The sequence below is a fragment of the Aspergillus lucknowensis genome, assembly GCF_044049455.1.
Source record: "Aspergillus lucknowensis strain CBS 449.75 chromosome Unknown BJX67scaffold_102, whole genome shotgun sequence".
NCBI lineage: Eukaryota > Fungi > Ascomycota > Eurotiomycetes > Eurotiales > Aspergillaceae > Aspergillus > Aspergillus lucknowensis.
The window spans coordinates 16,427-31,439 of NW_027263646.1; the positions used below are offsets into that span (position 1 = coordinate 16,427).

Consider the following 15,013-nt stretch of genomic DNA (forward strand, 5'->3'; position numbering starts at 1 on the left):
TTTTTTTCTTCCGATCGGAGCTTCTCATCCGAATCCGGTTTAGCGCCAAAGACTTGCAATTTCTCCAGAACCTCAACATCCTCGCGCAGCAAAAGAGAGATACGGAGGATTCCTCTTTACACCCTCACACCACGGGCAATCCGTGCCGACTCTCGTTTTCCACAATGGCAACGACACAGGTAGCCAACGGATCACTTTTCAGCAAACTCCCCCAACGCCTCCGCAACTTCTTCATCAAGTACCCTCCCCAGATCTACTCCGCGGCCGTCAGACCAGACCCAACACCAGCATCAACACCAACACCAACACCAACAGAGACACCAAGTGACTCAGTCTCCTCTTCATCCTCCGCACCTTCCCCCTACACCCCAGACCGAGACGCAGGGGGCTACAAACGCCCCGGCTTCGACCCGAACTTGCCCTCCCGCCTCCTCCTGTACTCAAATCCAGAATACCCGAACCCGTTCCTCCCGCGCAAAGTCCACCGCGGCAAACATTGGAGAGGCCCGAAATATGGGCTGCGCAAGCAGGCTGACCTTGTGAAGCTCGCAATAAAGTACAACGTTGAGGCGCTGTTGCCGCCCGGGCCCAAGAGCACGGAGTACAAGGCTGCCAGGCAGGCTGAGAAGGGCGGGCTGCAGATTAAGGGGACGGGTATCGGGCAGAAGGTCAAGGGTCATAAGTGGGAGAGGACGATGGAGACGAGACTTGAGGATCGGAAGAAGGCTATGTTGGAGATGCCGGAGATGATTCGGTTGTGGAAGCAGGTGAGCTTTCTTTTACGACACTTTTCGTGTGCCCTGTTGTGGGATGTGCTAATGGTTTCGTGTTATAGAGAGGTCATGGTCGTGGCTGGAAGAAGTGGCCCAAGAGGTGAATTCGTCACTTTCTGGTGTCAGGGTTGTGTAATGTACGATCTATGGGTTGGTTTCTGGTCTCGACTTGTACAGATCGATACTATGGAAAATCCGGCCAATTTGAGCCGGCACTCGGGATGGGAGTTATCTCTATTCTTTCTTCTCATTTCTGTTCGCATGTATTGTAAAAATAGACCTTTACTTTCATGACTCGCGCCAGACGCACTGCATAACCTAAATTGGCTTGGTTCCTGAATTCCTTGAATCAAAAGGGTACTAATGACGACGCATTGGCCCAAACAATGCTATGAACCGGGTATATAAAGACAAGACAGTGGAGTATCACGATTCACCCTCAGACAACGGCCGAACAACGTCTCCAACCATAACAGTCCCCAAACAATCCCCACATCCATGCCCATCCCCATCACCATCCCCAGCGATAGGCGAAATATGCCTCCCAAACAATATTTTCCGATTCACTTTCCTCGTCTTGGCCAGGGTAGCATATGGCTCATCACCGCGCTGTCCGGTATACTGGTCCACACAAACCATCTGACACCGCTCACACGATCCGAGAACATCAAACCGTAGCTGCTCAGGCCCGATGGATAGTGACTGCCATGTATCTTCAAGATAGGGCCGTTCTGCGGTTGGTAGGGTCTCTGCGACGACAACATTGGCCCGGAATACGTCTGCTGCGACGGCTTTTTTGGTGTTACCGCCATTAGAGTTGGTGTTGGTGTTGGTGTTGGAGTTAGTCTGCGTGTTTGATTTGATGGATTCGTTAAGACGGTTTACGGAGGAGCGCGATATGAGTAGTAGAGGGCTTGCATTGGAAAGGAGGATCGGATTCCGATTCGTGTAACTTGGAGAGGATGGTCCTTGAGGGAATGAGCCTGGCATGCTGGGTTTGGGGGTTGCATGGCTCTGGCCAGGCCATTCTCGCCGCGAAATGACTCGAGTAGATGGTGATCTAGTTGACGATTGCGGAGGGAACCTTGCCAATGTGCAAGGCACACCGAGGAAGCTAGTGAAGAAGTTGGATACCACGGGGGCGGTATACGTCTGGAGAACTACCTTATCACCGCAGACGGTAGATGGCTTCGAAGCGTTCTGACACAACGATGATGTCGTTGTGACGGAGTTCATGGTATCACGGCGGAGAGAGATTTCTAGCGATTTGCCTTTTGTTGCAAGTCCGTCTCCGCATGTGATGTGTAGGATTCCACGGGCAAGATCAATCGTCGGCTGGATCAGGGCCATGCGAGGATACCGTTTCTGATTGAGGGTTACACCCGTCCCCTGATGAACAAGACACCATTCCCGATCCCAAGCTAGCCCTTCTCTTCGGACCTTCCATCGCTGTCCATCTGGGACTCTGAACGCCCCGCAGCTCTTGATAGGGTAGACGGAGAGACTCTCGACGTAGAAGGTTGGTTGTTGGAGTGGCGCAATCTCCGTTAATGGCACTACCAGCCCTTCCGGGGGTTTGTCCACGTAAAACTCCTCGAGAAACGCCATGAAGGTGTCAATGTCTTTTCGACTGCTCATAGCACCGAGACTGATTCGCAAGATTCCCGTTGGCCGGTCGTCCATGATATCGTAGTCATCTCCACAACGCATCCCAGCAGAGAAGTGGCGAAGCATGTCCGCTCCAGACCATCCAAGACTTGTTGCTGTGCCTCCCGGATTGCAAAGCGTCCCCGACCTGATCTGGATATTCTTTATGCTCGCGAGTCTCTCCACTTCAGACTTACCAACCCACATTCCGCGACTATTCCGCAGGTTAAAAGCAACGATCGGCCCTTGTGTAGAGGGGTCGTCATAGTCCGAGTTTGGCGACACATATAGATGACATACCCCGGCCCCGTTGTAATGTTTCAGTCCCGTCATTCTTTGATATAACTGCTTAGCTAGAAAGCGTGTATGGGACGAAATGCTCTCCATAGAACCATACAGACGACGATGAGTGTCAAACGCCGAGTCCAGCGCAATTATGCTATGGAACGGCAAGGTTCCATCTTCCAATCTCTCATGGATAGGCTGCTTCTTCGCATGCCACGGATTCTGCGCTGTCACGACCATATCGACCGTGCCGCCACCGAAAAATCTCCGCTTATCAAAGACGTGGCCGGCACTCTTCCGGACGATCAACGCACCGAGATCAGGGAATCCAAAGATCTTATAGAAACTGATGACTGTAAAATCCGGAGCGGCTGAGGCATTACTCAAATCAAGTGGCGACGTCGAGGTAAGCGACGCAGCGTCAAGAAGGGTATAGACGTCTTGTTTCGCGCCGTTTTGCTGACCCCGGATTCGCTCACACCATCGCGTTGAAAACCGACGGCCGTTCATGTTTGACTGTGCAGGGTATGCAAAGAGTTTCGGGGAACCAGCAGTTTCTGAGCCCAGTCCCAATATCCACGCCTCCACTTCTTCATCTGTCACAAAACATCTAGTTCCCGCCCCTGCAAGCTCGCGCGCGCCAACCAGGCTCGTATGCGCATCCACATGGTACCCGTACCAGTAACCCTTGGGCGTGAAGTCACGTAAAGAGTCTGCGACGAGCTTGATCCCGGCTGTGGCATTTGCCACAAAGACGAGATCGAAATCATCCGGGTTCGCGTTGAAGAAACGGAGAGCCCGTAGGCGAATGTCATCCACTCGTTGAGAGGATAGTTGCGATGACGCGGACATAGAATGGGGGTTACCATATAGATGGCTGGTCAAGTCACGGCCGAACGAGTCGATCAGCGACTTGGCGTAGAGCGTAGTGCCGGCATGGTCAAGGTAGGTCGTATCTATGGCATCAAGACGTTTTAGTACAGCAATTCTCTACCGAACCGGATGGGGGCGAATTGTTGGGCTGACCTTTAAGCAAGGGATATTCGAGCTCCCGTATGACGTCGACGTCGTCTGAGTATCCTGAGCAATATGCCGCTGGAGGATAGGAAGCATCCGCACGGTAACCCATACCCGCAGACATTAAATGAGACCGAAACAACGTTGTAGCATTATCCAGGTCGATTGTACATCATTCGACGCGCAGGTGGCGATAGGTCTGGGGAAATATGAGGGACAGCTATGGCTCTTCACCAATAGGTGGCGGTGGTCAAAGTCGGGGCAGAATGTGCATCAACTGTGATTATTCATCGCGGGACTCATTCCGAGCTATCGTATCAACCGTAGAGATATAAGATCTGAAGGACGTGGGGATTCCCAGCGCTTCATCGGTCACACTTTGAGCTCTTCTTATCGGAGTTGGCCGATAAAGAGCAGTGGCGGACAAGTATCCAAGACACTGGTCAATAGGACGGCCCCGACCGAAACAAAATTGAGAAGCTCCTTCAGCGAAGTCAGACAAGGCTCAGGGAAAAGGTTCAACAACACTGTTGATATCTCTTTATATACCCGAGAGTGCGGAAGACGATGTGGTGGAAGAACTCCCACCTTTGTCAATGATCCTCGCCGGCTACCGCGGGGCTGTGGAAATAAGGACCACTCAGCTAACCACACATGTTACCCCACCCCCAACCTCTTCAAGCTACGGCCTATACTTCCTATTTCTAAAGGAGCGACCGCACGCGGATGTTTGTTCTCGAGTGGAGTTATATTCATACACTATGGAGAATCATAATGCCCCTGAGATCAAAACTAGATACCAGGCTATGTCCTAGAGTTTGCCGCTATTTTGAAGGTACCCATTTGACTTCAACCAGGAATTGACATCAGCACGGTCACGTTTGACCCAGCTGACCTTGGCACGGATTGCATCGAGGCTCTGCTCGACTGCGCGATCGAAGCCCTAAAGTCAAAGTTAGTGACGTGTAGGGTGCAGAGAATTTTATAGAGCTCACCTTCGTATCCTTGCCGGCGAAGAAGCCCTCCACATCCTTCAGTTGCTCCTCAGTGCAGAAGCTAGCTGTGCAAATCTGGACGACGGTTCCCAACATACCAAGGCCCGGCGGCAGACGTTGGTAAAGTGTGTCCCAGTTACTCTTCACCCAAGCCCAACGGGCATCAATACCGGGTGCGTGGATCCGAAGGCCACCAAGAGGCATGTAAATGTCTTGGCTCTTAACCTCGTCGCCCAGGGCCAACCCTAGGGTACGCTGGATAAGTGCTGGATCCTCAGACGCTCCAAGACAGCGGAGGGCGGTCGTTTTCTCATCCGACGTGGGAGCATTGCGGAAGCGATCATAAACAACATTGTACTCCCTCTCTCCTCCATATTTCAGGACAATAGAGAAGACGCTACCACGAATGTTGGGATGGATAGCGTTAACATCACCGGCCGCGAAGCGCTGGAACAAATCTTGTGCAGCCTTCACAACGGTCTTGTCTCCAGCCATACCAGCAGCACTGAACAGGAGCGCCTTGAATTGTTGCAAGATGTGGCCGTCGTCGCTCTTGAACTCCCAGCCTAGAGTGTGTGCCTTTTCACTAACAAGTGACCGCTGGAATGCCTCTAGCGCATCCCGAGTCTGAGCATCTTCGAAGATCCATGCGGCTCGCAAAGCACCAACACGGGTTAGGATTTCATTCCAAACAACGAATTCGGATTCGCTGTCGAAGCCCGTCAGAAGCGACAACAGCCCGGAGGTGCTCTGATACCCGGAGGAAGCCAAGGCACCCGCATCGGCAATCATACCTGCGCGGTCCTCAACAGTGAGTAGGCCTGCCTTAGCTGCCTCACCCAACTTCGTCAAGCGCTCAGGGGTGTAAGATGTGCGGTATATAGCGGAATGATCGGCATTAAGTTTAAAGAAATCAAGGTCGGGAACTTTGAACTCGCCCTCACGTTCAGATAGCAGGGTATCCTCGTCAATCCCCTGCTTAGTGCGCAATCCCAACATGACTGGGAAGATCGTGGTATCTTCCTCAGGACGAACGTCGCCTGTTCGCAGGAATCGATTTTGCTTCACTTTAATGGAGGACGTGCTCGTGTTTTCCGAGACAGTAACCACTGGGAATCCAACGTTCTTCGTCCAGATATCCATGACTTCCTCCACAGGCTTCCCACTAGCATCAGCAAGCGCTGACCATAGGTCGCCTGTCTGCGTGTTGCCATAAGCATGCTTCTTGATGTAGTTACGGACACCCTGCAAGAACGTATCTTCTCCCAGATACTTGGAAATCATACGCAGGACAGATGATCCCTTGGAGTAAGAGATAGCGTCAAAGATCTGGTTGATCTCATCGGCGCGCTTCACGGGCACTTCGATTGGGTGGCTACTGCGAAGGGAATCGAGAGAGAGGGCGCTCTGTAAGTTGTCGATGACATACGTCTGCCAAACCTTCCACTCGGGGTAGAAACTGTTGCAAGAGTACCATGACATCCAAGTGGCAAAGCCTTCGTTAAGCCAAAGGCCATCCCAGAAATCCATGGTAACCAAGTTTCCGAACCATTGATGGGCAAGCTCGTGCTGAACGGTTTCCGCAATGCGCTCCTTCCGCGAAGCACCGCTAGTTTTCTCATCCAGAAGCACATCGACAATGCGGTAGGTAATCAAACCCCAGTTCTCCATGGCTCCAGCGCTGAAATCCGGGACCGCAACCATATCCATCTTTGGAAGCGGGAAGTCGCTATCGAAAGCTTTTTCGTAGAACGCGAGCGTTTTGGCAGCTAAGTCCAAGGAGAAACGACCATGCTCAATGTCCTGATCCGGTGTTGCATAGACACGAATGGGAACCCGGAAGTCGTTCGTCTCGATGTAGTTGAGGTGGCCAACAATGAAAGCAACGAGGTACGTAGACATGACCGGAGACGTGTTAAATTTGACGACCTTTTTCCCACCCTCAATCTCCTTCTCCGACGCGACATCCATGTTACCCAAACATGTCATATTCTTATCCGCAATAAGACTAACAGTGAATTTGGCCTTGAGCGCGGGCTCGTCGAAACAGGGGAAAGCTCTGCGGGCGTCGGTGGGCTCCATCTGGGTTGACGCGATGTACTTGGTCTCGCCTTCTGGCGTCTTGTACGATGAGCGGTAGAATCCAGCCATGTTGTCATTGAGAGTTCCGGTAAATGTCAGCTTGAGCTGAGCGGAGGAACGAGCAGGAATCGCATCGGAGAACTTGATGGTCGCCTCTTGCTTGTCCTTGTTGACCAAGATCTCGGGTGAAGAACTGACTACTGATCCCTTAGCAGAAACAGTGGCTGTGTGGATATCAAGTTCGTTAGAGTTGAGGGAGATGGACGTGGTGTCTTCGACAACCTGTAGGCTACGATGAACTGTCAGCGGGTAGCCCACTTCAAGAGAAGGCACAGAGAGGTCAACCGTACTCGATAACTACCGTTCCATCAAACTTAAAGGTCTCGAAGTTCGGGTCAAGAGTCAAATCATAGTGGACCGGTTTGACGTTTGTAGGAAGGACCTCACGACCGGGAACATTGGTTGAGCCAGAGGCATTGGAACGCTGTGAGCCGCACATCCTGCGATATGAACAATAGCGCTTTGAAGTTTGGGCAAGAGGGGAGTGTCGGGGCAAATATCTGCTGGTGGAAGGTGGGGAGACGGAGGATGGAGGGGTAGAGACTGAGAGCGAGCGAGAGCTGAGGAGGGGAAGCTTGGGAGGTCGAGAAAGCGGTGGCCGTGCCGAGTTCAGCGGAATTAGCACCCGCCTGGAGGAGAGGCGACGCATGAACTCTTGCGGGATACGAAGGGACCTCGGGAGTGAAAAAAACGAGCGGCGGAGGAGGAGGGGAAGGCGATGGCGGAGTAGAGGATGGATTAGGGAAGAATGAGTCCCAATGGGCCAGGACAACCAGCCTCGACAAGAATAATGAATTCAAGAAAATCGGAAAGCTGCAAATCTCAACTCCTGCTCCGTCCGTCGAGGGCAGGCGGTGAATCCCCGGATTGTCCTGCCTAAGGCAACGAAACGGATCTAGCCCAAATTCGGCAAAGAATTGACATGACCTGGAAAAAGTTGAACAAATGAACTCGCTGCCTCGAGCGCAGGAACTTGAGTCAGGAGAAGCCTGCTTGGAACTTGCCGACATGACTGGGAGGAGAATTATTTGAGTCGCTCTTACTGCCGACTTATAGAAAGGTGCCGGTAGAGTGAAAACTACAAGCAGCGCTGTCAAGCTGGTGAGGACTCCTTGTTATCATGGATTTAAAAGAAAGGAAGCTCTTCTTTACCCAAGACATGCTTGGTTTGCATGAGCTGGGGAAAAATCAATGTATCTCTGGGAAGATATGTTCGGTGACACCCGTTGACCCCACTTTGATACTTAGATTAGGAACAACTTGTGCATTCATTTAGAACATAACACCAAAAACGCAGCTCCAATGACTGCCAAAGCAATGAAAGCCAAAACCAGAGACGATAAGTGGACAATGTCTGAATTTTACCGCCCCACGAGAGGGACTAGTTCTAATGGATATTTTGGTCAGCAGACAACAACCATCTAAAGGAACGAGGAAAAGGTGCTCGCCGCAATGATATTGCCAGCGAGAATTTGGCCCGCCTGTTGAAGAGTGCAAACTGGTGGATTGCATCATTCGGCGAGAGAATTGGGCCAAGTCTCCAGTTTTCCGCAACAGTGCTGGAGATCTGGGCCCGAATATCGACAAGGAGGTCTCGATTTGCCTTGAAATACCCCAGTTCCTGGGAGCCGAACCCCGAACCGCATCCCAAACACGATGCCACGGCACCCGAAGATGATCATGAATCCAGTTCTCGCACCAACTTCCCGACCTCGGCGAACCAAAACAAGCTCCCACGTCTGGATTCGGGCCCCCTTTCCATTGGTAACGTTCGTAAGCAATCCACGGAATCTTCGCCATCAAAGTACAGGCCTCCGAGCCCCGTGTTTCTTCGCACAAGACCTGCTATCTGCCGGTTCCGCAAATAGAAAACGCTCGACGCAGGGACACAATCGGCGCTCCATGCCAAGCCCGGGGAGTTTCTGCAACATCTTGAACGACCTTCTCACGTGAACCAGATATTGGCTTGAGGAGGACGAGGCGGAAGAGACTTCACCTATGCAGATATTAGCAATAGCTAATATTCTTGTATGGACTGAGATACTTACCTGGCCCATACTTATGGAGTTCTCCCTTATAGTAAATGGGTAGGACGGAAAACCCCAGACAACTTTCTGGTTGGATGTGTGACAGTATTGCTCCAGCTCCAAAGCTCGATTTCCGAGCGCGGTAAGGCGTGCGGTGACATAGACATGCCCGCTCTCCTCGTCTGTGAACTTCGCATCTGGCACAATGAACTTACTTCAACCCACTCTTTCTCATGGTTGTATGCCTCACGAAAGATTGGGCTGGTTGCAAGGGGAATAAGTGACTACCCACAGAATCCGTGCTTATAAGGTCTTGCTGAATCTGGTAAAGACGGTAATCTTCAGCCGTGGGAACGCGTCTTGGAGAAGGGTTTCCCAAGAGGGCCTCGTGCCTTCGACTCCTATATGAAAAGCTCAAGGTCGGAAAGGAGGAATGCGTATCCGGGATCCAAAGCATGATCGAACTGTTCATGGCAGCTCGGGCGTAAGGCAACTTGAATCCCGTTTAAAAAAAGAATCGAGGCTGAAATTCAAGAGACCCCATGTAGAGCACAAACCTGCGTTGATTTGGGCTCGACATTTGAGTCGTTCTTAGCATCCCCATTTCTCGGCTCTTCACTTACCTGCCGAACTGTCTGAGTTTACCTCTCCACTACCTCCGTAAAAAGATCAACCCTTCGAGGAGCAGCTAATCCTAGTGGATATTCTGGGGGTTACGATCCCCCAGAGCAGCATGACGTTCATTTCCACCCTTTCCTGGGTTAAACGTCTGGAAAGGCAGAAGTTCTGCTTGAGTGGGCACTAGATCGCTCACTTGACAGGGGAGATTAAAGCGCACCACCATCCCGCACAGATCATGCTTCGACACTTCCGGCTACGAAGGTCTTTACCACGTCGAATTCTAGATGAAACATCTTGTGATTTTCGTCTGGAAGCTCAAAGTACACCTGGACAAATTTGGACAGCTCCCGGCTGTCAAAAGTACCGCAGGTTAAGCATACGGAGTTCACGGATAAGACGTTGATCCTGGACGTGGAAACAATCCCTGTCTATATCTGAAGTAGAATCAATGGTCTACTTCGCTTCTACTGTCTGGTGGTCTTGGGTTTCCCACTTCAATCTGAGCTTATAGGGAATCATGCTCAGAAGGCCCTCGTCATTTATGAGCTTCGGAGGTGCGAGCTGAGTCTGGAATCTTGGCCAGGTGATCTCAGAATAGAAAGAGATGAGGGTGTTGAACCCCTAACTACGGGCTTTCCCAGGATATTTATATCTTTCTAACGGCCTGATCTTCACCTCGAACAGCAAGAGCAAGCGACATCCACGGATTCCGTGATCACTCAGGGGAGGATTGAAAGATGAGAAAAAAGAGGGCAAAGCAATGGTGCTGGCCGATTCTCGACTCACAGATCAAGATTAGGTACTTCACCAGTGATTGTTCACTGGATGACCTTGTTTGTTGGGAATTGAAGGAGACTGTGGTTGGCACACTCTTGATTGTGGATCGTTGAGTTTTGGATCCAGTGGAGGCGAGTGCGCCCATACACGTGACTGCGTATCTGGCCCATTCACCATACCGTAGAAAATCGGCCTTCTGTGGTCCCCTGTCGGCGTGGCTTCTGGAGCTTGAATCCTTCAGTAATCTTTCTCTTTGCTTCACTCTGACCATGGGCGATGCGGTTATAAATGGTTCTATGGAGTCGCCATCTAATTATCCTCCTCCGCCCCCTCCAGAAGATGGAGCTCCTCCCCCTCCTCCAGAGACTAGCGCTCCTCCACCACCACCAGATGTTTCCGCGCCTCCTCCCCCACCTGAAGACCATCCGCCTCCCCCTCCGGCGTCGGAGGTCAAGAAGAAGAAGTTGGGATGGGGCTCCAAGCGCCCGACAACAACCCCTCTGAGTGTGGAAGAGCTAGTGCGCAAGAAGAGGGAGGCTGATGCAGCTGCAGCAAAGGTATGTTTTCGACTACCCCAATATCACTATCTTTCATTGGCTAAACATACGTCAAAGAGAGATCTCACGGCTAATTCCTTGTTTGCTTATACAGCCGAAATTCATGTCGAAGGCGGAGCGTGAGCGACTGGCGTTAGAGAAACGTGCTAAGGAGGTCGACTCTCAACGACGGGCGAAGGTGAATGGAACGGGAACACCCAACGGGGTTGAGAGGAATGAGATGGATACTCCGTCGACGAATTCGGAAACGACAAATGGAGACTCGCGATCAATTCCTACTGGTCCCCGCGCCATGCGAAATGCGGAAGCTCCGAAAAGGCCCGGGGCTCCACGCCCGAGGAATGAGGCGCCACCTTCAAGATCATCAGATCAGAAGGGTGAGAAGCGATTTTTAGACGAGGATGAGGCTGTGGCACAAGCGGCTCTTGTGAAACAGAGATATATGGGTGTCGAGCAGACCTCGAGTTTCTCAGCGAAGAAGAAACGGAAGCGAACGACGGATCGGAAGTTCAACTTCGAGTGGAATGCAGAAGAGGACACGAGTGGCGATTATAACCCGCTGTATCAGAACCGACATGAGGCCAATTTCTTCGGACGCGGGCGCCTGGCCGGCTTTGGGGATGACGTAGCGGATTCCGTTGCCCAGAAGTATGCACAGGCTCTGGAGGACCGGGACCGCGAGGCGGGCAGTATCCGGGCACGGGAAATACTGGAGATGGAGCGGAGACGACGGGAGGAGAGCACAAGGAATCAGCTTGACAAGCACTGGAGCGAGAAGAAGTTGGAGCATATGCGCGAGAGAGACTGGCGTATCTTCAAAGAAGACTTCAATATCGCTACCAAGGGAGGAAGTGTACCGAACCCCATGCGCTCGTGGGAGGAATCTGGCCTGCCGAACCGGTTACTGAGCCTCGTAGACCAGGTTGGGTACAAAGATCCTACTCCTATTCAACGCGCTGCTATTCCTATCGCCTTGCAGTCGCGAGACCTTATTGGTGTCGCTGTTACTGGTTCCGGTAAAACAGCAGCGTTCTTGCTACCGCTCTTGGTGTACATCGCGGAGCTGCCAAGGATCGACGAGTTTGAGTGGCGTAAGAACGACGGCCCATACGCAATTGTCCTCGCACCGACTCGTGAATTGGCGCAGCAGATTGAGATTGAAGCCAAGAAGTTTACGGTGCCTCTCGGTTTTAACGTCGTCAGTATCGTCGGTGGACACTCTTTTGAAGAACAGGCATACAGCTTGCGGAATGGTGCTGAAATCATCATCGCCACGCCTGGTCGTCTTGTCGACTGCATCGAACGTCGTATGTTAGTTCTCAGCCAATGCTGCTACGTGATCATGGATGAGGCCGATCGTATGATCGATCTGGGTTTCGAAGAGCCTGTCAACAAGATCCTTGATGCGCTCCCCGTCACTAACGAGAAACCTGATACGGAAGAAGCGGAAGATTCATCTGCCATGAGCCGACACCTCGGATCAAAAGATCGCTACCGCCAGACTATGATGTATACAGCCACTATGCCAACTGCTGTCGAACGCATTGCACGAAAGTACCTCCGCCGACCTGCGATCGTTACCATCGGTAGCGCCGGTGAGGCTGTCGATACCGTCGAGCAGCGGGTCGAGATGATTGCCGGCGAAGACAAGCGCAAGAAGCGCCTCGGCGACATTCTCTCCTCCGGCGACTTCCGCCCGCCCATCATCGTCTTCGTCAATATCAAGCGAAACTGTGATGCAATTGCCCGTGAAATCAAGCAGTGGGGCTTCTCATCTGTTACGCTCCACGGAAGCAAAACACAGGAGCAGCGTGAGGCCGCCCTGGCTTCTGTACGCAACGGCTCAACCGACGTCTTGGTCGCGACCGATCTGGCTGGTCGTGGTATCGATGTGCCCGATGTCAGTCTTGTTGTCAACTTTAACATGGCCACCTCGATTGAGAGCTATACCCATCGTATTGGTCGTACCGGTCGTGCTGGCAAGAGCGGTGTGGCTATTACATTTTTGGGTAACGAGGATTCTGACGTTATGTATGTCTTAAACGCCCCTTGATTTACTGATTTTCGCACTCACATTGTCGCAGGTATGACCTCAAGCAGATGCTCATCAAGTCGCCCATTTCCCGGGTGCCAGAGGAACTGCGCAAGCACGAAGCCGCTCAATCCAAGCCCACACGTGGCATGGGAAAGAAGATCGAGGAGTCTTCTGGGTTCGGAGGAAAAGGCGGTTGGTAGACTCGCGTATTAGATTATCTTCATTGACCTTTTGTCTGGAGTTGGTTGAAACGGTGGCTTTTCTCGGGTTGTACTATATACTATATGGATCTTAGGGCTTGCAAATATGAACAAGGACCACGACACCAATCGGCATTTTTGTCCCCGGACCCAGAAGGCTGACAATTCTTTTAACCAAGTGGAGAGGGAAAGGTCTGGAAGGGTGCAAGGACCCACGACTGGGATGTTGCGCAGCTGCACGATTCCACCGTTCCCACTGGTGGTCGATGGGGATGTTTTCCCAGCCACCCCGCACCGACGCTTGACTCGCCCAGCCTCCCTCCCTTTCAGCCCGCCATCACTTCGTCCCGGCGTTATTTCTCATCGCTCTTTTATTTATTTCCTGTCAGGCACAAAATCGTTGAGTTCTCCTGCATCTCTTCGGATCCTGAGTTCCTCGTGCATCTGCGCGTGCGTTGGCCCTGAGCGTTTCCCCGCCGATCAGCGTTGTTTGGAGATCAAGCCATCGAGAGACTCAGCTTCTTGTGACACACTCTTTCTATTCTCTTGAGGATCGCATTCCTGTGATTCAACGACTGTTCTCGATCTGATCTCATCTACATTCCTACCATCGTCTCCGCATTCCTCCCGATCCCGATACACATCTGAGTTCCATCCAAACAAACCGCCAAAATGATCGGAAGCATTTTCTTCATCTTCAACCGCCTCACGGAGATAACCTTCCTCATTCCCATCATCGGGATGATGGTGCGCTCCTCCCCCCCCCCCCAACCTCCAGATCCCGAACTCAACCCAGCTAACACATTGGCAGGCCTACTTCGTCGACGGCTACCTGCATGCCAACATGATAACACCCCCCTACATCCTGGTCCTCTTCATCGTCTCCGTAATCGCCGTCTTCTGGTGCATCGACACCCTAATCCGACACTCGACAACAAAGCGCTCCGCGGCCTTTGTCTCCTTCGTCGACATGCTCTTCTTCGGCGCCTTCATCGCAGGCGTCTACCAGCTGCGCTTCATCGCCACAGCCGACTGCGGCAACTGGGACGGCGGCTCCGTGTACTTCTCGCTAGGCCCCTTCGGCGCATACGGGCGGCAGTCCGGCAACGACCTCGCGGACGATCTGAACAAGACGTGTCGGATGCTGAAGACATGCTTTGCGCTGGGGATTATGGAGGTGTTGTTTTTCATTTGGACGGCGATTATTGCGCTCTTCATGTATCGGAGCTCTGCGAGTGAGAAGACCGTTGTGAGGGAGAGTACGACTGTTCGGAGGCGGAGCCATAGTTCGCGGAGGGGCCATGGTGGTGGACATGGTCGGAGGCACAGCAGTTCGAGCCGGAGGCCGCATTATGTGGTCTGATGGTGTCGGGTTGTGCTGGGGTAGTGCTTGGGTTTAGGTTTTGTTTTGTTCGTGATGATCTTATGCCGTTATGCTTATGATGATGATTTGTGACGATCTGGATGCGATGCGAATGGATGATGGGATCGGACATGGGCCGAACTTTGAGGAGGGATTTGCGGCTATTATCTCACGAATCTAATGAAGTCGAACTATATCGTTTTACCGAATCCTATTTTGTGATGAAGGAGCCCGAGGAGGTCGTACAGACAGAGTCCACTGCAAGGGTCTTATGCCGCGGCTTGATGGGCCAGGACAACCGTGACATATAAATAACCTTATCACGATACATGTTATATATATCCATTACTATACAATGCACTGCAACATCCTAAAGACAAAGCCCCCTATGTCCCATCGTCCACCGATATCTCGACAGAACCTGCTTGCAAAGACACCTAAACTCCGGATCTAGCGCATCCAGGTGTCTCACACTGTACAAGATCGAGCGGAAGGCCTTGCGAAACGCTTTCTAGAGAGCATATTAGCACCGCAACGTCTATTTGTTTGAGTAGGGTTAGTGTTTTTGGGGGGG

The 15,013-nt window shown here is 52.0% G+C and overlaps 6 protein-coding genes across 6 annotated transcripts; 3 read left to right on the forward strand and 3 right to left on the reverse strand.

Annotated features, from left to right (window-relative positions):
• The first annotated feature begins 92 nt into the window (after positions 1–92).
• BJX67DRAFT_368690 (mitochondrial 54S ribosomal protein mL59) lies at positions 93–1,094 on the forward strand. The gene is made up of 2 exons (XM_071030659.1): positions 93–767; positions 836–1,094. Exons 1-2 carry the CDS (start codon positions 165–167, stop codon positions 875–877), a joined length of 645 nt encoding a protein of 214 aa, XP_070880396.1. The 5' UTR covers positions 93–164; the 3' UTR covers positions 878–1,094.
• A 39-nt stretch (positions 1,095–1,133) lies between these two features.
• hxB (putative molybdenum cofactor sulfurase protein (HxB)) lies at positions 1,134–4,189 on the reverse strand. Its single transcript, XM_071026760.1, has 2 exons — positions 3,732–4,189; positions 1,134–3,661 (listed from the first exon to the last, which is right to left on the reverse strand). The coding sequence occupies exons 1-2, from the start codon at positions 3,844–3,846 to the stop codon at positions 1,200–1,202; spliced, it is 2,577 nt and encodes an 858-aa protein (XP_070880397.1). The 5' UTR covers positions 3,847–4,189; the 3' UTR covers positions 1,134–1,199.
• Positions 4,190–4,533: 344 nt separating this feature from the next.
• BJX67DRAFT_386584 (M1 family metallopeptidase) lies at positions 4,534–7,298 on the reverse strand (the record flags this gene model as incomplete). The annotated part of the gene is made up of 3 exons (XM_071034099.1): positions 4,534–4,665; positions 4,718–7,088; positions 7,150–7,298. The coding sequence occupies 3 exons, from the start codon at positions 7,296–7,298 to the stop codon at positions 4,534–4,536; spliced, it is 2,652 nt and encodes an 883-aa protein (XP_070880398.1).
• Positions 7,299–7,827: 529 nt separating this feature from the next.
• On the reverse strand, positions 7,828–8,878 carry BJX67DRAFT_28884 (uncharacterized protein). Its single transcript, XM_071026766.1, has one exon. It carries the CDS (start codon positions 8,657–8,659, stop codon positions 8,132–8,134), a length of 528 nt encoding a protein of 175 aa, XP_070880399.1. The 5' UTR covers positions 8,660–8,878; the 3' UTR covers positions 7,828–8,131.
• Positions 8,879–10,475: 1,597 nt separating this feature from the next.
• prp28 (mRNA splicing protein PRP28) lies at positions 10,476–13,211 on the forward strand. The gene is made up of 3 exons (XM_071030660.1): positions 10,476–10,841; positions 10,936–12,872; positions 12,926–13,211. Exons 1-3 carry the CDS (start codon positions 10,554–10,556, stop codon positions 13,074–13,076), a joined length of 2,376 nt encoding a protein of 791 aa, XP_070880400.1. The 5' UTR covers positions 10,476–10,553; the 3' UTR covers positions 13,077–13,211.
• Positions 13,212–14,816, forward strand: BJX67DRAFT_368703 (uncharacterized protein). The gene is made up of 2 exons (XM_071030661.1): positions 13,212–13,823; positions 13,888–14,816. Exons 1-2 carry the CDS (start codon positions 13,749–13,751, stop codon positions 14,437–14,439), a joined length of 627 nt encoding a protein of 208 aa, XP_070880401.1. The 5' UTR covers positions 13,212–13,748; the 3' UTR covers positions 14,440–14,816.
• The last annotated feature ends 197 nt before the right edge of the window (positions 14,817–15,013 follow it).